The sequence below is a fragment of the Panthera uncia genome (genome assembly GCF_023721935.1).
Source record: "Panthera uncia isolate 11264 chromosome B3 unlocalized genomic scaffold, Puncia_PCG_1.0 HiC_scaffold_1, whole genome shotgun sequence".
NCBI classification, from domain to species: domain Eukaryota; kingdom Metazoa; phylum Chordata; class Mammalia; order Carnivora; family Felidae; genus Panthera; species Panthera uncia.
The window spans coordinates 15304064-15332057 of record NW_026057582.1 but is presented as its reverse complement, the minus strand read 5'-3'; the positions used below and the strand labels follow the sequence as shown (position 1 = coordinate 15332057).

At 43.8% G+C, this 27994-nt stretch overlaps 1 protein-coding gene across 2 annotated transcripts in view; it reads right to left on the bottom strand.

Moving 5' to 3' along the window:
• Nucleotides 1-27994, bottom strand: part of GALC (galactosylceramidase) — a 150481-nt gene that overhangs the window by 18548 nt on the left and 103939 nt on the right. The window contains exon 17 of one of the 2 annotated variants that reach the window (XM_049612377.1): nucleotides 4660-5230. The exons of the other annotated variant lie outside the window; for it this stretch is intronic. Coding sequence (XP_049468334.1) covers nucleotides 5192-5230 — 39 coding nt within the window. The 3' untranslated portion in view covers nucleotides 4660-5191. Of the gene's footprint in view, nucleotides 1-4659; nucleotides 5231-27994 lie in introns of those variants that run through there. 2 annotated transcript variants of the gene reach the window in all.

Sequence of the window (27994 nt, the reverse complement as noted above, 5' to 3'; positions counted from 1 at the left end):
CAAATTTAACCTGGATCAGGAAAACTGCAGCTGACCTACTGAAACCTGTGTTTATCACACAGCATTAGCTGAGCTGTTTGTTACTCAGCAAGGACTAACTAATACCAGATTTCTAGCAAATGTGTGGGGACAGTGGCTGGAATTGATGAGCAAATATGGGCAAGCTGGGGTAGTTTCTAGCATATCTTTATGTCAAACAATGCACACTGTTATCTCAGGAAATGGCTGGCTGCAACCTACCTGGGATCTCATATCTATATTTTCAGTAATGCAATGCATGTAAGGGCCATGAATTTCACCCAAAATGACTAATCCAAAGCCAGAGGGATTCTATCAGTCAGAAGGCATGTTGGCATCATGTTACTCTTTTTCTTTGTTGTCAAAACTGTTAATTTCAAGACTTATGAAGTTTCAAGGTCATGCTCCCACCTTGAGAGGCCCCACATATCAGATAACTGCAGTGTTTCCTTCTTCCCAATGCCTTTACCTCACCCCCATTGCTTCCCAGACTATCTATTTGACCATTAACGTGGCTTTTGTTCCCCAGCCCATCCACTAGTTCCATCTGGCCCACACTTGATCATACTCCTTCAGACATGATCCCACTAGAAAGAAGCTGGGAAATCTCTACCGGATGTTTGAAACAGTACCTAACTCACAGGTGAAATGTCAGTGCTTTTCCTGGAAACACCTGTAAAAAGAACTGGGAAGGGGCTTAATTATCTAATTCCTCCATTTCTCTACTAAACCCAAAATACAGATAGCAAAAGGAACAGCTCCAATAGCTTCAGAAAGAACTCATGCCAATGTGTGGCCCACTGGTTCAAAGCCCTGCAAGGTACCAGGTACTGTATGAAGGACTAGGAAGAGTATAAAGAATAAGAATAATTTTCCTGACCTCAAAGAGTTCATGGATTTAAAAGACCAAAGGGTGGGGTGCCTGGGTGGCTCAGTCGATTGAGCATCTGACTTCTGCTCAGATCATGATCTCACGGTTCATGGGTTCAAGGTCCACATTGGGCTTTGTGCTGACAGCACAGAGCCTGTTTCAGATTCTGTCTCCCTCTCTGTCTGCCCCTTCCCCATTTGTGATCTCTTTCTCTCAAAAAAAATTTTTTTAAAGGCTTAAGCAAACATTATTACTAAGAACAATCATACTTGCCAGTGAAAACTAGCTTATGAACTGGCCAAACTCTTTTATATATATGTCATTAAATCCTTGCAAAATGCCTGCTATGGACCAAATGTTTGTGTCCCTCCCTCCAAAAGTCATATGTTGAAACCCTCGCAATGTGAAGGTATTTGGGGTGGAGCTCTGGGGAAGTAATTAGGGTTAGATTCGATCATGAGGATGAGGCCTTCATGATGAGTTTAATGTTCTTATAGAAAGAGAAGACAAGGGGTGCCTGGGTGGCTCAGTTGGTTAAGCATCCAACTTCGGCTCAGGTCTTGATCTCACAATTTATAAATTCCAGCCCTGCATCAGGTTCTGTGCTGACAGTGCGGAGCCTGGAGCCCAGAGCCTGCTTTGAGTTCCGTGTCTCCCTCTCTCTCTGCCCCTCCCCTGCTCTCTCTCTCTCTCTCTCTCCCTCTCAAATAAATAAACATTTAAAAATTTTTTTTCATAAAAAACATAAAAAGAAAGAGAAGACAAGATCTTGCTTTCTTTTTCTCCATGAAGAATGCAATCATGCTGGCATCCTGATCTCAGAATCCAGCCTCCAGAACTGTGAGGAATAAGTGTCTGTTGTTAAAGGCCCCAGTCTATGATATTCAGTTATAGCAGTCCAAACTGATTAAGACAATGCCCACTTTATAGCCCGAACAACAGAGGCTTGGAAAGGCCTATGGAACTCAAATAAGGTCACACAGCCCATAAGTGGTTGATGTGGCACTTAGGCTGGGTTCCTGGCTCTGACCCTGAAGACCATGTGCTTAGCCACTGCCCTTCCTCCCTCTCCGTGGTCACAATGCGGTAAGGCAAGAGTCCCAATAAAAGCGTTTACCAAGCGAGATGGCCATTGAGCGGACAAAGTGGTTCTCGGGGGCATAGAGAACCATACTACAAAGAAGATGAATGATGAGTAAGAGACCTGAAGACCGCATCAGATTTTACACACAGAAATAAAAGGAAAAGGCATTTGCTCAAAAGGAACAGTATTTGCAAAAGCATAGAGGTATCAAAGAGCACAGACCATTCAAGGGGATTGCGAAGCAAGGTGCAAGGGGATGGCAACAAAGGAAAAGATGACTCAGACAGAGAGGTAGGGAGGTAGGTTGGTGCCCCGCTAAAAAGGACCCTGAAGCATCTTGCAAATTAAGTAAATTTTTAGTGCCCTTATAGGAATCATTTTTTTCTTTTATTTTTTCCCCTGATCTATCCTAGTTTGCATTTTTTGAAAATGAATCTCATTTTGCTGTTTATTACCCATATATTGAACCTGTCTATATCTCTTGGAATAAATTCTATCCATCATTCTTATTGGATTTATTCCAGCACCACCCCGGTTTGTATAATTTGCAAATTTCATTAACATTCTCTTTACTTTCCCTTTGAAACCATTAATAACATTGTTGCATATGATCAGGCTTAACACCAATCTCTTTGGCACCCCTACTAATCAACTACCTCTGGCTGGATGTCACACTATTATTCATCACCGTGCCTTGTTTACAGACCCCCTAAAAATTATCAATCGCTATGACAGTGTTCGTATCCACACCAGTGTCAATTAATTTCATGAGCAAAATTTTGTGACGTGGCATCCAATGCCTTACTAAAATCAAGATGTATTGCAGTGACTTTGTTCCCCTCCACTGTGAATTTTAAATAGCTTTCAGACCCATTCTGGATGATTTATTTGTGGCAACACCAAGCTGCTTATTCACTCATGATTCCATTACTTCTTAGATGTGTTGGGTATTTTTCTCCATGCACTTAAACTTCCTAGAGGTAATCTCAGGGATCATCCCTCTTTTTAAAAAGATAGGTGAATACATCTGTTGCTGGCCTGAACTTCTGTGATCTCAGCAAATATATCAAGTCGTTTAAAAAGCAATTCCTTTTTTCCTCATCTGGCAGCTTTTATGAAGCAGCTTTGTGTCTCCACTGACTCTGAGCTACCCCAGTAAGCTGGGGTTAGACATGCCCTTCTGGGTCAACGAGCATGTGTCACTGCATGTGGGCAAAAAACCTCAGGGTTTCATGGGCTCCTTCAGATCCACCCTGCGCCTCCATTTCTGGAATTTTTTCATTACTCAGCCCCGCAGGCAAATAATCTACACCACAAATACGTTCAAGCCAATGTGCCCCACTGCCAGTCGGTGCCACCCAGATGCTGCGGGCTCTAGGAACACAAATGAATTCAAAGTAAATAATTAGGGCTATAAATCTGCTGTTTAAAAATCTGAACATATCCAAAAGCTGTACCCTAGTGACTTTTGGCCCATAGACCATCCTGTGTCATCATGCTTCTTTCTCATTTATCCCTGGCCATGAGCCCTCACCCTCGCTGCCGCTGACGAGGGTATTCGACAGACAGTAAGATCTAAGTCTAAATATCAACAATTTCTATCCAAATGTCCCTTGTGTCTCCAAATAAGAAAAGACAAAATACAAAAGCAGAGAAAAGGTAGAGCCATCGGTTGGGCACTCCTGTGGAAAGAACAGTTTTCCCATGAATTACATCAAGACTCAAGTGAGTTGTGGAGGCTTCAGTGATTGTTCAATCACTGTTCCTAACTATGCAGGCTACGTCTGCCCAGTGCTCGTGTGACCACTTTGTCGCTGACTCATCCTGGTGGGCGCAAGTGGTAAGGTTTCCAATAACACACCTTTACTGCCAAGACCAGGCTACAACAGGCATTTGGTCACAGCTGTTCCACATGCTTCTCTGAAAAAGGTTGGCTTCCCTCTAATACGGGAGTTTTCAGATATGGGGCCTCAACCTCTTACTAGGAGGCTTTGAGATGTATGGAGTGTGTGTCTTTTAAGAATTACGTTTATAGACGCAGTAAGTATGGATATGTGAGTGTGTATATTTTCTCTGCCTCTGGCCATCTGACCTACAGTGGGCTTATGTTCACGGCGACTGATACACAGAAAGTCTCAACTGATCCTCCCTCATTCTGACACCAAAGTGTATAGCCTGCACCTTCAATCAAATCTTCAAGTCCTTCTCTTCCCAGAGCCAAAGCCCCTGGTCTCAACATGGCTGTCTTCACAGTGATGTGTGTGGCCTCCGCACAGAGCTTCCTGGACACGCTGAAGGAAGGTCCACCCTGGCACCCTCCATGCATCAACTGCTCTGATCCCAGACCTCGTCACAAGGTTAAAGCACAAAGCACATCACCTTCATACTCCTCTATAAATTCATTTATCAGCCATGTGTCAAACCTTTGTCATGTCATGATTCTAGACACTAGGGTGTCCCAACGGTGAAGATGGTTTGGAGTCTACCCTCCAGAAAGTAAAAGTGAGGGTGGGAGAGGTCATAGGACACATACACAGATAGGGAAAAACATGTAAGGTCAAACAGGGGTGATGAGGATTGCTAACATGAGATTATGAGAATTCAGGGGATGAGGAAATCATAACTGGTTTAGGGAAATCTAGAAAAGCTTCACAAAGGGTGTGGGATTTGTTTATTTTTTTAATGTTTATTTATTTTTGAGAGAAAGAGAGAGAGAGAGAGACAGAGCGTGAGTGGGGGAGGGGCAGAGAGAGAGAGAGGCAGACACAGGTCTGAAGAAGGCTCCAGGCTCTGAGCTGTCAGCAGAGAGCCTGACGTGGGGCTCAAACCCACAATCTGTGAGATCCTGACCAGAGCTTCAGTCAGACGCTTGACCAACTGAGCCACCCAGGCAACCCAAGGAGATACTATTTAAAGGAACACTCAGCAAGTTGAGACAGGGAAGGCTTTGCTATATGGAGGGACCTTGGCCTTCAGTCTGGGCCCCCACAGAGGTCAATAAGCAAGCAGATGTGATGGTGGAACATTCGTGAATATAAATGAGTGACATTACAGGCGAAGGCCTTGAATGTCAAACTCAGTCTGAATTTAATTCAACTGGCAGAAATGCCTTCAAGGAGGAATAGTTTAATCACACAACTTCTGTCATCCGTGTTGACCTGTTGACTGATGTTTCCAAATCCTGTGGACAGCTGCACTCTTTATGTCCTTCATGTAGTTTATGGTGGTCCAGCATATGAAAGGTCCCACAAAGGAGCCTACACAAAGGCAGATCTTCAGCAGTATTCAGAATTAATTGGTGAGGACGAGTTTAACTGGAAATTCTACATGTGCTAAATTTAACCCAGTGGAACTCACATCTTTTACTGAAATCCTCTTCTCCCTTGGCCTTCCTTCAGTCTCTGGGAACACCTTTCTCTGTCCCCTCCCTGTTTCTTAGACCTCTGCCTGCTTTTATAGTAGACTTTGCTCTATTCCAGAAATCCACCCTTGCCCCTTCTCTTTTTTTTATCACCATACCAGCTCTGGGTAGAGAAAAATATCTTAGGATGTCATACCACCCAGCTTGAGTTAAGACAGGTGCAGCATCCAAATTCACTTTAGATACGTGGTTCAAGCTGAGAAATTAACATCAAAACTTTTCATGAAACTGTGAAACTTCTGGGTCCAGGGGGGAAAAAAAAATCCAAACCTCTCCCACAGGAAATATTCCCATAGCTCAAATACATAAGACCACCACAGGCGAAAAACCTCCACTGAAGACAAGCTCACAATCAAAATTTAAAAATCAAAGGGAGATATATACCATCCTAAGAAGAATCAGCAGTTGTAGCAAACAGTAGAATCAGTACTCCAAGAATTAGAAATGCCTGCGATACCTAAATACTAAAACCTAGTATTCTTAAAATCATTAAGGAGAACAAGAGAAAGAATAGAAACCTTAATGATAGAAAAAGACATTGTGTTTTAAAAAATGGATTTAAAAAAATCAAGTACAACTGAAAAAAATGAATGCACAGAGACTGAAATCCAAGACGCAATGGGCAAATTAAACAACAGATCAATGAACTAGAAAGAAATGTGCGCAGGCGTATAAAGAGATCAACAATGTCAACAAGAGGTTCAAATAGGTAGTGAAGAGAATGAAACCATCTAGCGTATATCTAATAGGATACAGGAGAAGAAAATAAGAAGAAAGACAACATCTGAATCTCCTGGGTTTGAAGAAAAATTTAAATTCCAGATTAAAAAATCAAAGTGAAGTCTAATCTTGATCAATAAAAACAGTTAGATAAAATTATTCTTTTCAAGCCAACACTGGTCGAATAAAGAATTTCATTCTGTACAAGCCCACAAAAAGATATCTTGACCAACTCCAAAGACTAAAGTATTGTACAGACCAAGCTCTTTGTGTGTTCTTGGACGGTGATGTTTAAAAAGAAAGCAATAACAAAGAGATAGTCAAGGAACTTGGAATTTGTACCAAAACCTTTAGATGACCATTAGAGGTGCGACTACGAGTGACACGACCAGGTATTATATTTTAGGAAATTGTCTCTCGGTGTAGCATAAAACATGGCTCTGAGAATGAGGCCTGAGTTGAGGTAGGGAGGGATCCAGATAATAGGTAACAGGGACCAAGACAAGTACAGAAGGAATAGAGAGTGAGATGCATTTGAGAGCATTTTAAGGAGCTGGAAAGTGAAGATGTATTGATTGGCTATGGGATGGGCAAGCAGAAGGGTCTATGACTCCAACTTCTGGTTGGGTGAATGGATTTAGGGACCTTTCGTGGAGGTGGCAAGCAAAGAAACCAGTGGGAACCACCATGTCAGCCCAGCTCAGGACACTACAAGACCCTATGTCTCATGTTCCCTGTAAGTGATAGCTAAAGCCATGAGTACAGATGACGTTACTAAGAAAAGCATTTGGGGTAAGAGGAGCAGAGGAGCCGAGAGCACTGTGAGAGACAGAGCATTTAGGCTCTCAGCACTCTTGAGAGAGATCAAGAAGCCACAGATACATGAGGAAAACCAAGATTTCTAAGTGAAGAGAAGCACAAGCATAAAGCAACCGATATAAGCAGGGCTATTCCCAAGAGAAGTCACACAAACCAAGGAAAGAGCGTGTTCATTGGCTTTCTAGTTGTGGGGGTCTTGCTGGACTCGGCAAGAAGAGTTTTAACAAAATGTCAGGAATGGGCGTGGGAAGGATGTAACGTGAGGAACAAGTGTGAGGTGAGGAAATGTAAGTGATCATTGAGGTTCGTCTTCCCTGAGGCTTGGCTGGACAGGCAAGGAGACCAGATGGCAGCCTAAAGCTTACCTGACTCAAGAGAAGGCTAAGCCTCTCAAACAGATGAAACTGAATTTAGCAATTTGTTGGTAGGAAGAAGGCAGGATTGAAGGCAGGAAAGGCAGGGAAGGCAGGATTGAAGGCAGGGAAGGAAGGAAAGAAGGAAAGGAGGGAGGGAGGGAGGAAGGGAGGGAAGGAGGGAGGAAGGAATTTCACAGAGATTTAGTTTCCACCGATTTTCATGTCTGCAGATACACTTGAACCTTTGAAGCTAACAGAATTTAAAGGATACAACTCATCTCATTTTTCTTCTTAAGTTGGTTTAGAAAGTACGTAAAAGTCATCCTACCCTATGTAGTCAAATTATTTTCCACGTGGGTGCCTACAAGCATTTACGACGTAAGCTACACTTAGATCTTCTCACCCTTGTCTTGGTCTTTGTGTTTCCACCAGATCATCTGGAAACACTTTCTCCAGCTCTCATCACCCCAATCAAGAAAAAAAACCTCTCAGCCAATTAAATGAATTCCTCTAAAGCCCGCTGCTCCTGATCCCTGAGTTGCAGGGATATGGTATATAGTGGCCTGCCTGACACTCAGTCACAGATCCTCCGATAGGTAAACGTCAAGGCTCCATTCTTTACTTAGAGTTCTGTTCATCAAGAGCAATTGCATAATTCAATAAATGGCCACTCCTTAAGGTTTAGAGGATAATTTTCGTTGTGTTATGTTGTGGTTTTGCCTGTTTGTGTGGTATAGGAGCGCCAGAACAAAGAGTTCACCCACAGGATTGCAGATGAGTGATATTTTTTCATGCATACAATAGGGGTTTGGGGTAGATATTTTAATGGCAAAAGCAGAAAAACACAGTATTAACAACCCCATTTAGAGTCATGATTTATTTCACTGATTCGGATTTTCTGCCCTTTTCGCGAAAAAAATTATAAATATAGTTGAAAACGTTTATCACCTGAGATGCGCCATTTGGAAAAGAAAACAGGAGAACATATTTTCAAGCCATAAATTTCTACTGTGTTCACCCCTCGCATAAATAAGCAGCCCCAGCCTTTGCAAGAAATATTAAAGTTCATTTAAATTGCAAATCTGACCTTATTAAAATGGCTTTCTCAAAGAGCCATAAACAAATAGAGTGCGTTAGTAATACTGCCGAACAACAGAATACATTCTCATCCAGTTCCATAATTAAAGTGGAAAAATAGAATTTTCACAGTTCTGAATGACTCAGAGATGGAAGAAGAAACATGTTATGACAATCTTGAGGTGGGGAGAACGTATCCATCTGGAGGGTCCTTTCAAAAACCGTCTCTGTACGATTATTCTGAAAGTCAATATAAGCTCTTATGAGCAGCTTGGAAACATTATTATATTGTTGCTAATCTAATGTGCTTTTGACTACTTTTCTCTACAGCTACCACATTCCCCCTTAATGTTGGAAGCACGGCTATTAAGATTTACTATGTTTGGGGTAAGAATAAAAATGAACAATTAAGAATAAGCTCGTATCTGCAAATGGCTAGCAAGAGCCAATAAATTTCAGAATTAAAAGCCAAACCGGCTGGGCTGGTTACCAGGTTTATGGAAAATCCATACCTGAAGGTGTATTTAAATTAGTGGATTGTCAGCGAGCAAATGGTTTCCTTTTACTTGGAAAAATAATCCAAGGTGCTGTAGGCCACACAAATCAGATGGAGTTGAAGAAGCACTTGACTTGGTTCTAGCTGAGTTTAGCAACTGGGAATTTATGGCTGAGAAAGTGCTTCTATGCAGCTCCAGAGCAAAGTAATGAGAGTAATGAGTTTTTGAAAAAATAAAGTAAAATGAAGGTGCCGGACAAACTAAACACGTAGAGCTCTTCATTGACTTAAAAAGAGATCGCCACCCAAAACATGCTAACTTCTTTAAATTTTTATGTTCTATTGAAATGTGGGGTTTTTTTTTTTGTTTGTTTATTCGTTGACTCATACCGTAAATGTCTATAGAATACCTACTCTGTGTTAAGGATGTAACATGAATGAAATAGACACAATTCCTGCCATCACAAAGTTTAGGACTTAACCTCATATAATCTGTTTAAGAAGACAGGATAAATTTGACCTCGTTTTGTAAACATTTCTATCAAAATGATTAAAATAAGCTTTGAAGCTTAAATAAGTTGTTTGCTTTTTGTTGTGCCTTTAAGGGGTGATGAGTGTGTGTGTGTGTGTGTGTGTGTGTGTGTGTGTGTGTGTGAGAAAGCCAAGTTCATTTGTGGATATTCTCTGAGATTTTAATAATTTCAAGTCCCTTTCACACAGAGCAGTTTTGTACCCCAGACAAGCTGACATCTAACCCAAAGACATACAACTCTTCGTTGTGTTTGTCCATGAGCCCTTGGTAAATAGACCAGCCCCCTAAAACTTGCCATTCACCAATTTTCTATGTTGTCCCAGAATAAAGAGAGAACTGGTAGGTGAGGTCAAAAGTCCAGCACCAAGTTCAAACCTGATAGTATGGCATCCTGAGTGGACTCAATCAAGTCCCTTAGCCTCTCTGAGCCTCAATTTCCTTATGGGAAGTGAGCAAATAACTCCTACTTCCTATTACTGCTCAAAAGACACATGAGATCGTGTAGAATAAAGCCCATGTAAGCTCCAGTGTCCAGATGCTATGGCTGCATCTATGACTCTTATAAACTACTACAGTTATAAAGTTGGGGCTCTGTAATAAAAGATAGGTTCTCAAGAGAAAAACAGACAAGTGTTTTAACATGTATATTACATAGGTAACACGTGAGAATACTCAGAGATGAGTCACTCAGAAAAGTGGCTTAGAATTCAGGCTTATGGAGCAGCTCCAACAAAGAACAATACATTTGTAAAGAAATGATCAGACAGAGAAAAATAATTTTAGGTTTCCAAGGGTGGTAAACTGTATTAAGGTAAATAGATTAGAAACTAATGGTAGTTAAAAGCTACTTAGTACAGTTTGTTATATAGATTCTTCTGGTGCCATCTCCAGGCTGATAAGGAGCTAAAGTTGTCTCCTATGGTTAACTTTGGTCCTTCTTGGCAGAGAGAGAGGGAGAGAGGGACAATCTTGAAAAGTTGTGTCCTGCTTTCAGGCAAATAGAGGGAAGGTGGGAAGCTTTCCTTGTATCTGCTTCTTCTCAATTGCCTTTGGCTCAAAACAATCTTTAAGCCAAAGTGACATATTTTGGAGTGGCATATTTTGGTTTCCCTCAAGGACAAAGGCTCTCTGCAGACTACCCAACTGTATGTCTTCTGCTGCTAAGAGTAGCCTCAAGTTAAGCTAAGGTTACAACCAGGCCTGTGGCAGGACGAATCCTGAGTGTATGTGTCCGATGCTGACACACCCAAAGGTAAATCGACACTGAAATTCCCCAGGATTTTCAGAATATCTTCCTCCACTCGTGTGGAGTTGAGGTGTTATTCTTTGAGTCCACTCATTTTAATAATCAAATGTTAACTGAGCACCTCCCTTGGATCATGGGACAGTTAGATTTTATAGGTGCCACAGGGACCCACTGAAGAGTTAATATGTACACATATATACCCAGCACAGTAGGCATTCAATTATTTTTGTTCCCACATAATAAAAGGTTTGAATACAATAGGCCGCTAAAACAGAAAAAGAAAAAAAAAAAAAAAAAAAAAAAAAAGAGGCAAACCACCAGACTAATGGAGTTACTGAACTTAAGCATTTCATTTTGTTCTATATAAGCAATTCAGAGCAAGGAATGTGTTTTAGTTCTTGTCATTTTTTTTTCTCTCTGTAACACCAGGAGAGAAAGTTTCAAATGACTAATGACTAAAATGGCCCCAGATTTCTCATTCAGAAAGGACCATTTTCTATGTTTGAAATGTAATGAGAAAAATATCCATCAATGCTAAGCGCTTGAGTGTGGCTATTCCCAACTAATAAATCACAAACTTTGGTCAATCTGTTGATCCCAAAGCCTGACCTGAGAGATTGCCATTCTTCTCCCTTTTTCGGCTCTGTCCCCACTTTCCCATGGAGTCTTATGCCTCACAGGCAATTGCCAGTGTCGGCGAGGTATGGGTGTGAGTGGTCTCCATGCCCCTTGCTCTCAACTCTCCCTCCATATGTGACTCACGCTGCTGTTACTACATCAGATTACTCTCAAATTATAAACCCCATCCCGATTTAACTGTCTTTTATTATCGCTCACAGAACTGTCCTCTCAACCCCACCCAGTAATGTCAAGACTCAATGACATGGAAAGATAATTCACTGTTAGAGAAAGTGGGAGAAGTTATTTGACCAGAATTCCAAGCGCTCTGGGCATTAGCATTAAAGTTAAGGTAGCCTGATCAAAGGCTGAGGAAGAGTACATCTGGGTGGGATAGAGTACGGGGAGGAAGGCTAGCCCTCCTTGGGCATCAGTAACCCCGGGGTAAACAGCCTGTTGTCTCCACTCAGCCTATGAACCGTCCTTCGTCCTACGGACTCCAGCTCAGGAAATAAAATCAAGAGACTGGAACTGAGAGACAACAAGAGGCAAAGTTGATTTGAGCTTCGATTTTCCATGTAACACGGCTTGAAAATAACAAGCTATATGACTCCTTGAGGGGATAATAAAGAACATGATGCATTTCTCAGAAGGCTTAGGAAAAGGCTCCCCCAGCACCGTATGTGGTTTTATTTTCTAGAAATTGGATGAAAACACTCCTCCCCTCCACACTGCCATTTTTCTATGACTTGGGCAACACCCTATAAATACCTACTAAGAATAGCTACAGGATAAGGCTGTGGTCTAGCCTGAAAGTCAGGCTGAGTCAGGAGGTATTTATCACCTACTGTATACATTGTCAGGTGCCAGGTAAGGTTGAATTTACAGAATATTCTTCTCCCTAGAGAAGTTAAGTCAGGATGGAGAAGCAGCATCGTACAGAAAATCCGAGACCAGAAGAGATGAGCACAGGACCCAGTACAAGGTGTATGTACAGAAATAAAGGTGGTCAGGACAAAAGGAAGGCCACAGAAAAGGCAACGTGAGACAGGAAATTCTGGGCAAGTTTAGAAGAATGCATAGTTCTGCTGGTAGGGTTCCAAGCACGACATGGGGGCCTCCAAACTCCATACTGTAGACTTTCGACCCACCCATCATCGTGCAGAGCTAGATGCAGACTTCCAGATTCCAAACATTTGCTAGCTGTCTTTCTAAAAGCCTGTCCAGGACCACAAAATTCCTACCTACTCAAAATCTCAGGGTAAGGAGAAATGGGCATACTCTGACTACTGGAGAATGTGGACACTGGCACAAATTATCCAGGGATTGGGAGGGGGGGCGGGGAGGGGGGGAGGGAATAATTTGGCAAGATGTTCTCAAAGCCTCACAAATATGCCTTGTTTGGCTCGATAATTCCACTTGGAAGAAGTTTTGCTAAGGGAAAAATAAGACCGTGCATAAAGATTTTAGCTCAGTCCGTTTTTGAATACATCATGAAAAGTTGGAAGCGACCTAAACTATCAAGAACGGGAAAATCAGTGAAGGAAATTAGGCTACATTGGTATGATGAGGTACTGTTTAGCTATTAAAACTGAACCAGATGGGGCGCCTGGGTGGCTCGGTCGGTTAAGCATCTGACTTCGGCTCAGGTCACAATCTCGCGGTCTGTGGGTTCGAGCCCCGCACTGGGCTCTGTGCCGACACCTCGGAGCCTGGAGCCTGCTTCGGATTCTGTGTCTCCCTCTCTCTCTGCCCCTCCCTCGCTCATGCTCTGTCTCTCTCTGCCTCTCAAAAATGAATAAAGGTTTAAAAATGTCTAAAAAAATAAAAAATAAAAAAATAAATAAAGTGCACAGCAACTGGAGCCCAGCAGCCCTGGACGGGCTTCAAGTGACCCTTGTGAGTCAGGTAAGGATCAGAACGGGCACACGCAGTGGGGCTCCTGTCGTGCGTGAAGGCAGCAAGGTAAGGCTTGTGTTCGATGGCCTTTGAGAGCTCCAATGCCACCACTTACTTTCTGGGTGAACAAATGAGATGATAGCGGGGAGGCCCCCTGGAACCCAGCTGGAGCCTTCTCGATGGATGAAGCCCGTGCCACTCTTACCGCACAACTTAATAACCGTTTTTAGGCAAATGACAGAAAATTCATCGAAACCACATTACCCACTGAATAGGGGAAAAAAGAAATAAAGCAGAGTTTATTAACTGGTAGAGAAAATGATTATAGGGTAAATAAAATGACTCAAGGAAATGGAGAGGAGGACGTATTAAGGAAGAAAGAAAGAAAGATACTCAGCCGAAGAGGGTCTGGGGAATGGGGCAGGGGAGGGGCAGGCTGTTACAGCAAAGCAGGGATTCGTTCATGGTTTTCTTAATACAGCGGCGGGCTACCTGGGAAGTAAAATGGGGCTCCCTCGTGCACACATTGTCCTGAAACGCAGAAATCAGAGTCCCGGAGTGGCCCAGAAGCGGCACACGCAGGGACAGACGCCTTCATGGGGAAGAATCCCCCTGACAGCTGGAAAAGGGCACGAAGCGGACTGCTCAGGGAAACCCAATAGCTTCTTCGAGCAATTTCTCACGTACCTCCTGCTGTGGAACTAGGGAAAGTAACCCACAACCCAGTAGAGAAATAAACCCCACGGAGCCCAACTGTCCGTCCATGGCTCTGAGAGCTGAGCGGCGGCCTCTTGTATCTCCACTCGGACATCTCTACTCCGGTTCTGGAAGAGAGTCTCTGGAGATAGAGTCGATCGGAGACACTGGCTCCACTCTGCCAAGTGTTTACTGCTTCGGACACATGGGTGTGCCAACTTGGGACTCCACGTGGCATATCCCCAAGCTCAGCCCTTTCTCTAAGACTCGGTGGGTGAAAGTCATAACCGTGCCTGAGTTGCGTTGCCTGCTGCATCTACCTCCTTCACTTGGGAGACAACTTACCTTCTGTACTTTTACTGCTGCGTCACGTATGAAAAGTTCCCTGATGCCCTCACAACCAGGTTCAGTCACAGAGTTGAACCTTCAGGGGGACGCTCCCTGTTTAAACTGCCTGTGTTCACCTTACTACCTCACAGACGAAACTGCAAGGGGCATCCCCCTCTGGAGGCTTCTGCGCCAGCCCTTCCTTACGCTGGTAGGACTCCAGGGGGACCTGCCATAGCCTCCCTCCGTGACTGGGCTGACGGCTCTTTGGAGACATGGCTAGAGTCTTTTCCTGCTTTCACTTCTGGCCACCAAGCCCAGGGGATGGCGCTTTGATGATGCTCAGAAATGCTTGCCGAGGGGTGAAACTTGAGCATGCAAATGGCTTCCTCTCAAAGCCATCCCTGCCTCGTTTTTGTTCATGTTTTGGGAAGAAGAACACAGATTCGGGGAATGAATGGATTCTTCCACTGGAGAATTGCCAGGTAGATTTCATCTCAACCTCCTTGCTATCTATTCATCCATTCAGTATATGGATGAAGTGCTCATTAGGGGCAATGCCTGTCCTTGGCACGGTGGATCCCAAATGCCCTGCCTTTCAGGAGTCTATACCTCTAAATTTATGGATCATAGGACTCATGCAAGCTTAAATATTAGCTCCCATTTATTTAACACACGCTAAAAACTCCCTACAGGTCAAGCCCCCTTGGCTGCCCCCAGGGGGTTCTCCAGCCATCACGATGATTCTGGCCTCCTGGTTTCCAGTGGTTATTATTTTGGGGTTCCTTTATAAACGGAGCTTCCCACATAAATTTTTTTCCCCAATCCTTGTAGCATTATCATTTTCTTTTCCAAATGAGAAAATGAAGGCATGTAGGCATTACAAAACTCACCACCCAGCACCTGGTCAGTGGACATCTGGGCTGAGGTCAGAACCTGCGTCTTCCCAAAACACCAGAATGCCACTCCAACTCTACAGACCCTCCTCTCCTAACCCTCAGCTGTCTTAACTCCTTTTGTGTGCATGTGTGTGGTTCCTTTTAAACATTAAAAAAAAAAAAAAAAAGCAAAACAAAACAAAAAACAGGAAAAACAGGACCATAGCTTCATAAAACAAAATAGTTGGTGGTAAAAGCCATGCCCACGACCTAGGTAATAACAGCTCTGCATCCTGAACTTGGAGAAATCACTTTGAGCAAGAGAAGGGGCAGGTCTCTTTATAAACTAGTTTACGAACTCAGCACTTGGAGCTACGTTGTCAGGAGGAGAGAGAAAGATCACGAATTGCTTCAGAAGGAAATAGATCGGTGCTGAGTCCCTGGGAAAAGGGTCTGATTTGCTGCAACCTGAGGAAAAGAGATGTCCCGATAAGCAGTCGTTCCCAGATATTGACAGACCTTCTTCGGCAAAACCCGCATAGCTAAGGAGCAGGCATAGGTCTTTGAGCAAGCTGCTGTCAAGCCCATATATAAGGGGAAAGGTGGCATTTTATCACCTCCTGCCATGACCACAGCCCTACTGGCTTAAGAACACATGTTACTCCACTGCTTTATATTTTTTTCATTAAAAAAATTTTTTTAAGTTTATTTATTCTGAGAGAGAGAGCAGGGGAGAGGCAGAGAGAGAGAGAGGAAGAGAGAGAATCCCAAGCAGGCTCCACGCTATCAGCACAGAGTTGATTCGGGGCTCAAACTCATGAACCATGACTGAGCCCAAACGACGAGTTGGATGCTTGACGGACTGAGCCACCCAGGCGCCCCACTGCTGCTTTGTAGTAATTAAAAGAGCACGTGGTGTGACCGGCAACCTGCCCCTAAAGCAAGACTCCAACTGAACAGCACGTTCAGCCATGTGCATAAATACGGCCCTGTCTGTAAGTCCTATTGCATTTGGGTTTTCCCAGAAGCAGATGCTAAAAGGAGATTAGATGCGCAAGATACTTACTGGGGAAAGTGCCAGGGAGGGAAAACGGAAGGGGAGCAGGCAGAACTGGAAGAGCCATCAGAACACAAGGCAGGTCTGTCCTGCCTGAAGGAGACAGAAAAGAAGGAAGGTTTGAGTGCACAGTCCTCATCTGTCATGGGGTCTGACAAAAGTTGCAACAGGCTGCCCGGGCGTCCTTAAGCCAATGTCGCCAGTCAGAGGAGTCTTAACATCTTGCAGAAATGGGACCGCATCCATGTGGCCTCTGTGCTCAGCCATTGGCTGGAACAGCCCAGACAGAGCCTATGGAAATGACCACTGAAGACGCCCATGGAGCCCGTGGGCCACGGTGAGCCAGACTTTATCCAGGACATCATTTAGTACCTGCCCCCTCAGGCCTTTACTGTAACAGAGGGCCATGACGATGCTTTTGGTCTCTCAGTAGCAACACCAACTCAGACCCCATGTCCAAGTGTCCTCAAAATGTCCCCTTTCTCCAGTATACAGTTCATTCTCAGGGAAGAAACCTTTTTCACAGGAAAGAGTAAAGAGCGTCCGGCTGAATAGACTTGTCAGTCAGTTACGGGGGAAAAAAAAGAATCTGTCTCTCATTTTCTTTTTATAAGGCTGCCAACCCTCTCAGATTAGGACTCCGCCCTTATCTTCCTTTAACTGTAATTACCCCATTAAAGCCTTATCTTCAAATGCAGTCACATTGGGGGTTAGGGCTTCAACATATGAGGTTGGAGGGAATACGATTCAGTCTGTAGTGGTCCGCCTAGTGCCGGGGGGCCATCTGCCCCCCCAACAACCCAGTCAGAACGATATCCTGTTTGCTACCTGGTGGTAAGAGAGCCAGTCCCAGAACCCCATCTTACTACCTGTTAGCTGGGACATTTCTACACTTGCGTTGACTCAGGTTTTCCAGCAAGTGGATGCCAATACAGGATTAGATATGCAAGAGACTTATTGGGGGAAATGCCTGTGAGGAAAACAGGATAGTCCAGAGGAGGTAAGGAAAGCCATCAGACTGCAATGCGGGTCTGGGCCCTGTGAAGGAGAGAGAGAAGAAGGGGGTTTGATACGAAAATCTCAGACAGCAAGACCGTTCTAGAAAGTTTCAACCAGGCTGAAAGGGAGTCCTCAAATGATGAGCCAAAATAGGTTTCTGTGGAACATTCTCTGGAGCAGCCCTTGGAAAACAAAGTTTTGTATGAAGTGGGGAAGGATTCGGGGCTAAAGTCATCAGTCAGTGACCTTCTCTGCAGCAGGGACTCTGAGTAGCACATTTGCATGGGCACCTATGCCCATCTATCGGCTCCAGAGATTTGTTAGAAAACATACAAGGTATTCAGGCTCTAGCAGGAAACCAGGAGACAATCGGAACTGAAAAAGAAGCAAAAATGTACTTGACAGTGTTAACGAACTGCTGAAAATATCTATCCCCTGGGGCAGACAGAACTCTATTACCCCCATGGTCCTTGCCCTGCAGATATGGTGAGATCATTCCTGTGACTCGTGACATTAAATGGCAAAGAGAATACTTGCAGATGTAATTAAGGTTAACCATCAGTTTCTTTTTGGTTAATCAAAAAAGTAGATTATCTGGGTGAGCCTAACTTGAGCGTTAACTGGTAGGCCAGAGAATATTCTCTCGCCGGTAGCAGAGTAGAGTCATTTATTTTTTTTAACATCTCTTTACTTTTGAGAGAGAGAGAGAGAGAGAAAGCGTGAGCTGGGGAGGGGCAGAGAAAGAGGGAGACAGAGGATCCAAAGCGGGCTCTGAGCTGACAGCCAGAGCCAGATGTGGGGCTCAAACCCATGAACCACGAGATCATGACCCGAGCAGAAATCAGACACTCAACGGACCGAGCCACCCAGTTGCCCCCAGAGGGAGAGTCGTTTATTTAAGGAGGGAGGGGGATTTAACTTGAGGGGTCTCACTGCCAGCCGAGATGAGGTGGGAGGGGGGTATGTGAGATGGTCCCTGACTGTGAACTCCAAGTGGCCCTAGTGACAGAGAGCAACCCGCTAACAGCCAGGCAAGGGGGCCCTCCGTGCTGCATCCCAAGGAACTGAATCCTACCAGTGGCCTGAATGTGCTTGGAAGCCTGTGCTTCCTCAGAGCCTCGGAGGAGGTTGCCGCCACCCGAGACAGCTTGGGAAGGGGACCCGGAGCGGAGAGCCGGGAGAGCCCTGCGGGGCTTCTGACCTAAGACGCAGTGGGATGAGAAACGGGTATTGTTTTACGCCACTATGTCTGCAGTGTGGCTGCAAACCCCATCAAGGGAGGGACGCCTGCTCACACCACCCTCCAGCTCGGCAGAGACCCACGTGGCTCTCCTGCTCACCAGTTCCACCAGCTCACCTTGTAAACCCAGCCCCTCACCTAGGATCTGCTCGTTGGTAGGCACTCGATAAATATTGGCTGAATTAATAAATGAACGCTGAGACAATTAAACTGGATGTGTGAAATTCGATATAAATTTCAGTGTATGTTCAAGCGGCTAGCCCAGGACCCCGTGCATTCAAAAGGCTCAATCCATGTGAGTCTCGGGTTCTCGCCCTTCTCTTTCATACGCGAAAGCAGCCCCCCTCCTTGCTAGCTGTTGCAATTTCACGAGCTTGTCATGCTAAACACCAAAATGCCACCTGCTGAAGTTTCACAAACCCCAGGGAAAAGAATGGAGTCAAAAGCAGTTTCCTTGATAAATTACCCTGGGTGTTTCTTTCACAAGCTGTTTGCACATGACACAATCGTGCATAGAACAGACTCGAATTCTCCGCTACCATTCTCAGATACAATGACTTATTTTCTAGAGAAAATTGAAGAAGGAAAATGTGTCTTCCTTTTCTGCAATTCCTCATGGAGAACACACACTCTCCTTTTTGGTTATTGTTTCTTATTTTTAATGGGAAAGATTTTGAACACTGTGATCAAAAATCTGTAACTCACATGGTCTAGTCTGAGTAGTGGGGCCACAAGACTGTGTGCAGCCCCTTGAAACCAATTCCAGAATCACTCCCGTTCTTTATGTGAATTCTCAGAACTTGCAGATCATGGCAAACTTCTTTAAAATTCCCCCTTTTCCTTTCCCTTCCACGTCCTTCTCCAATTGGAGCTGCTCTCACACCTGCACAGGTGAGACTGGAGACACCTGCATTTTCCTTGTTTTAAAGGCCACAAGGAGGTCTGAACAATCAGTGGTTTATCCTCCCACTGACCAGCTGTTAGACTTCAGCAAAGCTAAGTTACTTCCCAAGCCTCAGTTTCCTCATCTACAAAATGGGCATGGCCGTGCCTAGCTCACAAACTGTTGTAATGAGTGGTTGTATTAATAAGATATGTGTGCAAAGCACTTGTTACCTTATACTCGCTAACCAGGGGCTGATGTCTTTGCAAACTGTATTCATGGTGTAATTAGAAACAATCACGTGTCATCTAGTAACAAGCGATCATCAGTTAAGAATTTACTACGTTCTAAGCACTGTTCTCAGTGCTTCCCCCATGTTTTCATGTCGCCCTTGCAACCATTATGAGAGAGGCAGTTTTCTAATCTACATTTTACAGATGAGGAAACTCACCCAAGCTTACTCCACGGGGGTGCGGCAGGGTTGGGATTTGAACCAGGCTGTCTGGCTCTGGAATTGGGACACTTGACCGCTAGTCTGGACTGCTCCCCTTTGAAATACCACTGCGGTTTTATAGCCCAGAGAAACTCGCAGAGATGCGAACAACTACCCAGGAAGGAAAAAAATGTTCTAACAGTAATAAGATTTTCTTTTTAAATTTTTACAGTCTTTTTTCTTATTTCTAGGGAGGTTAACTTCTCCTTGGACAAGTGGCAACACTTCCATACATTTTCAATAAATATTTATTTTATATAAACAGAAAAAAAGAAATACAAATGATTTTATATATAATAACATAATACAACCATGTAAATTCCAAACACTAAGAAAGACTTGGGGGGGGGGGGAGACTGAAAGAAAATACCCCAAAATATGGATAATGATCATCTTTTAAAAGTGATTCCCACCCTATGTTGTATCTTTCTATATTTGCCAAATTGTCTATGTTTTCTAATGCATCACCTTCATGAAGGAAAAAATACTATTTCATAAAACGAACATTACACATTTTATTAGTTTATTGCACAAAAACCAGAATTTCTCTTATTATCTGAACTATCCACTGGAGGCCAATTGTGCTTGTATAAATACTCCAAAGTTCCTTTAAACACATAAAAAAAATTAACATCTTCTATTTAAGTTCAACAACCTCTTCTCTCCCACTTTTCACGTGTGCTAGTTTAAGCGTGACATTTAGAAACTGCCTGAAACCATTTCTGTGCATGGAATCCTGCCACAAAATAAAAGTTTATTTTCTCTCTGGTTTTGTGCCATTGGACTGCTTTGCCCTCTCTCATCCAGGTGTTCTACAAAATTCTTGCATATGTTTACTCACCATTACCATTGTGCTAAATACGATACAAGCATCAAACAGAAAATAGAGACAAACTTCATTAAATGGCATTCTGCATCAGACCTTAAAGCCGGCCAACTCCCCACACATACAAAGCTTAAAACAATCATTTTCTAAAACGTGCCAAGCATGATGCTGGGTACTTTCTCAGACAGTTAATATTCTGAGAAGTCTCTTTAGTCAGGGTTCTCCAGAGAACGAACTAGAGCTATATCTAAATCTATAGATGTATGTATATTTGGGGGGTGGGGTTGAGATCTATTTTAAAGAATTGGCTTATGTAATCATGGAGGTGCATGTCCAAAATCTACAAGGTAGGCTAGCAGGCTAGAGACTTAGGGAAGAGTTGCTGGCAGAATTCTTTCTTGCTTGGAGACCAATCTTTGTTCTATTAAGGTCTGCAACTGATTGGATGAGACCCACCACATCACGAAGGGTAATCTGCTTTACTCAAAGTCTAACAATTTAAATGTTAATTCCATCAAACAAAAATACCTTCATAGAAGCATCTATAATAATGTTTGACCAACTATCTAGGTACCATGGCCCAGTCAGGTTGACTCATAAAATCAACCATCATGAACCTGTGATACTGGCCAAGATGAAGAAATGAGCTTCAAAACATCTACAACTTTCAGGGTGCCTGGACGACCCAGTCAGTTAAGCATCCAACTTCAGCTCAGGTCATGATTTCATGGCTTGTGAGTTCAAGCCCCACGTCGGGCTCTGTACTGACAGCTCAGAGCTTGAAGCCTGCTTCAGATTGTGTGTGTGTGTGTGTGTGTGTGTGTGTGTGTGTCTGCCCCTCCTACTCTCTCTCTCTCTCTCTCTCTCTCTCTCTCTCCCTCACAAAATGAACATTTTTAAAAACTACAATTTTCCTTACTAAACACTACAGGGTTGTCATTTGTCAATATTTCCAAAAGCCCTGTGTAATCTGTTTTTATTTCTAGGAATAAAAATTATTGAATATAATTTAAATATATGAAAAGGAAGCTGTCAACACTGAAATACAGAAAAATCTCATTAATTAGATTAATTCTGACCAAGACTGGCCAGAGAAAAAGTCCTGAATTACTGGATATTCAAAGATACGCAAGCTTATTAAGCACAACTATATATTCTAGCCAAAACAGGATCACTACACATTGGCAAGTCAATTTCCTTCTGGATTTGTTTTAATAATCAGATTTAAATTATCAGTAAGCAGCACATTGATTATTGATATGGAAATAGGTGTCAAATGAACTTTCAAAAATGTTTTCTCAGGGGAAATCAAGCATGTGTTATGCAGCCTAGTTTTTCATAGCAATGAATGTAACCTTTCAAGCACATGTCTGACTTGGAATACATTCTACATCGGTGAGGTCCAAATTATTAAGATTCTTCTAAGTCTAACAATTTCACTGAGCATTTGGCACAAAATTTGCCATTAGTGCAATTCCAGAGAAAAGGCCAGAAAATATCCCTTGTCTTCTAGGTGAAGAATGCTCCTTTTAGCGTGGTCACTAGAATTCTTGAGGGGAGGAATATCTCAGGAGGACATATAAGCAAATGTCTAGCTCAGGGCCTGAATGAATGCCTGCCAGGTAAGAGGTTGAGCGCTCTTGGAGGAGGCCACACCAAAGAACAATCTGCAGGTGGATTCAACTGCAAAACCGTTTCATGATAGACAAGAGAGAGAAACAACAAATGAGGGCAGTTTATCAAAGGGGGAGTAAAGGGTGATTCTAACAATAAAACTAAATTGATGGAGTCTCCTCTCAAAGAAGTTTTCTTCGCAAAATTCCAAAGTTCTTCTACAAACATGACTTTGCCCATGTGTAGCTTCAGCCCCCCTCTTTTTATTACCAGAGAGACAGTCTAAAAAAGTTCTTTGAAATCTTTTAGTGTGTTCTACACACAGGACATGCCCAGCCTTTAACTTCTTGGCATCACTGTGTTTAACGCTCTTCCTGGATAATCTGTACATTCAAGACTCCGCTTTGTTTGTTTGTTTGTTTTAAGGCTTCAAATAAGTAACATATAATGGAATTACTAGAGTTAGCCAAACTCTTCTCAATTTCAACTTACCCCATTCCCCATCCTTTTTGCCTTCAAATGCATTGACTAATGATTGACTTTGCCTCTTCTGTATAACATGTGTTGGTAAAAAGACTGGGATTCCATCTCCTATTAAAAAAAAAAAAAAAAACCTGTTGGGCAAACAGGGGGTGTGGTTTAAAGACCTCTGTAAGGATTCTGCTTCTGGATGGACCTCAGAACTGAACAGCTTTGAATACACTGCCCAGGTATTTATATTTGTTTAGAACGGCCCCAAAAGTCAGGAGTAGATATCTTCTGGGCATTGCCCTGAGGTAATAGGTGGGAAGCCAGGAAAAACCTGGGTTCAAACCCTTGCTTTGGCACTGAGCAGGTTAGGTTACGTAGGCCAACCAGACCCTCAGTTTTATCATGAGTCAAATGGCACCATAGGCTCCACGTGCCTTGCAGGCCTATCTAGAGATAACGTAAGTGTGAATGGCTAAGCACCGTGCCAGTCACATGGTGGGCACTTCAGAAACGTTGGGTTTCTTAAGATTAGAAAAGGAAAAATTGGGGGTGCCTGGGTGGCTCAGTTGGTTAAGCGTCCAATTTCGGCTCAGGTCACGATCTCACGGTTCATGGGTTCAAACCCCATGTTGGGCTCTGGGCTGACAGCTCAGAGCCTGGAGCCTGCTTCAGATTTTGTGTCTCCCTCTCTCTCTCTGCCCCTCCCCTACTCACACTCTGTGTCTCTCTCTCTTGAAAATAAATAAACATAAAAAAAATTTTTTTTAAAGAAAAGGAAAAATTGGGGCTGTAGAATTCAGGTCGTTTGAGAGAATGGGTGTAGGAAGAGGAATCAAAAAATAAATTATTTATTTCTCAGATTGATGCAGCTTTTTCATGAGAAGTTTGCCACATTCGCTTCCAGTTTTGCTAAAGACAAGAAAGACAGATATCCAAGCTGGCTGCCTGTGAATTCAACTCCATTCTCGAAGGCCACACTGCCTCGGAAAGGCCAGGCACGCAGGGGTCTTCCTGTACAAGGTGCAGAGAGAAAGATGCATCTTCCTAGTAGGGGCCAGAGGGGTCTTGAAAGCCCTGCTCATACCCGCTGCTAATGCCAATGGTCATCCCACTTTTCTTCCACAGCGCCCACTCCCCTGCCTACCTTCCTTCGCCCACCAAGCATTTGCTAAAAATCCCGGCAGCTTATTTCCATGCAACATTAAAAGGTTTCTACCAAAAGGGAGAGGAACATCAAACACTATCCAAACTTGGGCCTTTACTGATTGTGGGGACATTTCTGCCCACGTACTTTTGATATCAGAGCTAAAAGAATCATCTGGCAAAGCAAACCCCCAAGGGAGAAGAACCTCGCGCACTCTAGTGCTGGACCGTGGAGTATACAGAGGTGGATGCTGAAATTCGTTTGATGTATTTATGGCACCTACTCTGTGTGATGCCTTCAAAGAATGGGATAACCAAATGCCACAAAGCCTCCTCAGAAACGCACTATGGGCCCAATAAATACATACATAATCTGACATTTCTTTGACATTTATTGGCTTCCCAGAGGCTCATATGAAAGACAGGCCACTTGAATGTTAAACAGTGTCCTACTGACATAGTTGGGGTTATTGTTTAAAGACATTTTTATCTATGCACTATCTCCGCAAGACAAAGTAAATAAAAGGAACGCGTGTTGAGGAACAGCAAACATGGATATTGGTACCAGCTTGAAGTTGATGGAAACAGACACCCATTTCTTCCCTGAGAACTGGGGAAGCAAAGGGGCAGAATGTAGTCCCTCCCCCAGGAGTCTGACCTCCCATCTTGTAAGAAAGAATCCATTACTCTAAAGGTTTAATGGCATCCAGTTCGTTTGGGGTGAATTTAACAAACCGCATTAGCCAGTACATAAAGGCTCTCTTTGATATAGGTGACGATTGTGCTATGAATTACTAACAGAACTTCAGGGCTCAGAACCAAGTCAGGCGTTTCCATTGGAACCACCTGCACCAATAGTGAGCGTAAAATCCCCGGGGAGAAGCGCCAGGCTGAGGTATCGACGTGCTTCCTTTTGACATCTTGCACCAATATGCTACGACCCATTGAGGAAGCCGTATCTCATCTTCAAATGGCTGGCCTTTCTACTGCAGGTCTTAAAAAATGCTATTTGTAATTGTAACCAGATTGTCCCCCCAAACACACCATAGAATGTGGTAATAAAGGTAATGTTCTTCTATAAAACAACGGTTTCATAAAATGATCAGAGCCTGGCCCGGTGTCCTAAACACTTACCTACCCCCTTAAAGTTTTGGATTAGATTAAAGTGCCATGGGGACATAACTGATGTAATGTTTCAAAATCATAAATGCAGGGGGAGGGATTTTAAAGCTGGATAATGGAGAGAATGGAATAATGCAATAAAAGCTGGCTCAAACGCTGAGTCCGTGATACTTGATTTATTGTTTTAATATAATGCTGTAAAGGCCATGCTTGAATATACAGCAGTATTTTATTTATCTGATAGTCATGATCCTAACAATGGGTGTTTCACAACGGCTTTACTGGAGTTGGTGGTGCACGCACCACCAACTGGTGGTGCTGGTTTCGGGACGCTCCCTGAGAAAGGTAACGGAACAGCAGGGAGAGGCTGACAGGCCATGTTTCAGGGGTACCTGACTGCCCCTCTGAAAAGTACAATTCCTCACTTCTCCAGCAGGGCTCTGCAGTTTTATGAACTTCCCCCAGCCTGCAAAGCTCAGCACATTGTCCACAAGATGAAGACCCTGATGAACAGCCCCCAGGACTGACCCTGAACTTCGAGTTCTGAAGCTAGCAGCAGGGAGCACAAACCAGCAGGGGAAGAGGGCCGGGGCTGGGGGGGGGGGGGGGGGGGGGGGGGGGGAGGTGGGAAGAAAGCAGCACCCCCACGTTCCTTGTCTTCCTGAAGACCCAGCTCTGCCTTCTCGTAACATGCCAGCAAAGATACCCTGAACTGTGGGTCCAAAGTCCCGCTTCATTCTGGGGAGCTTTGCCAATCTTCAACCGAGAGATGAAAAATTCAGCTTGATGTTTTGGCCTTCTTTATTAAAAAAAAAAAAATCAAAACCCACCACCCATGAGCTATTTCCAACAGTTCACGGTCAGACTGCCATGGCAGGGTCCTTTATTGCTTCCTCAGCAGCATGGTGCAGCGACTAAGAGAAGCTCTGGGTTCAAACCCTGTTTGGTTCCCTCCGAATTTTATGGCCTCCTTCTGATTAGTGGAAACTCTCTAAGCCTTAACTTCTTCACCTTTTCCATGGGAATGAGATTACCCACCTCAGAGAAGTTTCCATAAAATATCTATAACCAGTAACGTTGGAGAAGCTTTCAAGGGTTAGAATCAAAACTCAACACTTCCCTTTATGATGTCATCGGGGGGAGGGGGGGCGGGGGGGGATGTTGTTTCTTTGTACTTGGTAGAAGTCTGTCTGAAGCATGGCCCGTAACACGTGCACCTTAGATCATAAATGTCCTCAAATCACATCTCAAATACAGTCTCAATTCAGAAATTGGAAGGTCCGGTTCTAGACAACAATCACATTTGACTTGTCTTCAGATCTTCTCCTTTTCCCAAGCCAGTGTCCATCCCATGAGGAACTCAGTCCCTCTACATGATCCTCTTGGGCAATCTCCTTTTAAATGACCCCAGACCCTGACCAGTCTGCACCTCCAGCTCACCATTCATATACCTTTGACCTATTTCCCTACCACCTTCTCCCTCACCTCGCCTCTCCTCCCTCCTGCCCACTCTCCCATGTCAGACCCCATCTCAGCATGCCCCCCAAATGATAAGCAGACAACCCACTCTCTAAGTGGTCTCACTGAAGCCCTTTAAGTGGGGGGGGGGGGGTACATTGGGAGGGATCTGGCACCAGCTGCCTCCAAAGAAATCCTATTCACAAACCCACGCTCTTTACCCTTTTATATCCTACGGGGGGATTTTCCCACCATCTAATGCCTGCACCCTTAAACATCTGCATATGTTCTGACATCTCACGTTGGAATTTCATATCCAAAGTGTCCTAGTGCTTCTGTTGAAATTTCCAGTTTACTCCGTATCACATGTGTGCAGAGTGGTCAACACATGCCTGGCATACAGTAAGTACTTAATAAATGTGTCTATCCATAGTAATAATGCAAATCGTAAATTACAACACTTAGCACAACAACATCAAGTTTGAAACACAGATCAGAGCATGTCTCCACTTGGCTAAAATCCTCCAATGTCTTCCCACCGTGCTTAGACTCAACCCCCCTCCCTGTCATTCACGCACTAGCCCCTGCCCATCTCCCAGACATTACCTCCTACCACATGCTTCCCTATACATTTCCTCCAGCCTCACTGGACTTATTATGCTGCTGTCTCCCCAACACTCAAGCTCTTTCTTATCTCAAGGCCTTTGCCCTCCTGCTGCCACAGCCTCAATACTCCTGCCAGATCTCTCTGGTCTCAGATCCTGGCCAAAGCAGCCTACCTGGCCACCCAACTGGAGTAGGGTTCCCTGTCCCACCAATTCTAGGCACAAATGAGCCCATTCTTATAAAACCTTTTCTTCACAGCAATTTCCACAGTCTGAAACCGTCTTCTTAACTTTTCCATTTGCCAATATTATGGACTAAATGTCAGTGTGCCCCTAAAATGTAGATGTTAAAGCCCTAACCCCCAGTGCGATGGTATTTGGAGGTGAGGCCTTTGGAAGGAAATTAGATTTAGGTGAGGTCATGAGGGTGGGGCCCTGTGATGGGATAAGTGCCCTTATCAGGAGAGGAAGAGAGATAAGAGTTCTCACTCTCTGGCCAAAATGAACAAATCAGGAGACTATAGATGCTGGAGAGGATGTGGAGAAACGGGAACCCTCTTGCACCGTTGGTGGGAATGCAAATTGGTGCAGCCACTCTGGAAAACAGTGTGGAGGTTCCTCAGAAAATTAAAAATAGACCTACCCTATGACCCAGCAATAGCACTGCTAGGAATTTACCCAAGGGATACAGGAGTACTGATGCATAGGGGCACTTGTACCCCAATGTTTATAGCAGCACTCTCAACAATAGCCAAATTATGGAAAGAGCCTAAATGTCCATCCACTGATGAATGGATAAAGAAATTGTGGTTTATATACACAATGGAGTACTACGTGGCAATGAGAAAGAACGAAATATGGCCCTTTGAAGCAATGTGGATGGAACTGGAGAGTGTGATGCTAAGTGAAACAAGCCATACAGAGAAAGACAGATACCATATGGTTTCACTCTTATGTGGATCCTGAGAAACTTAACAGAAACCCATGGAGGAGGGGAAGGAAAAAAAAAAAAAAAAAAAAAGAGG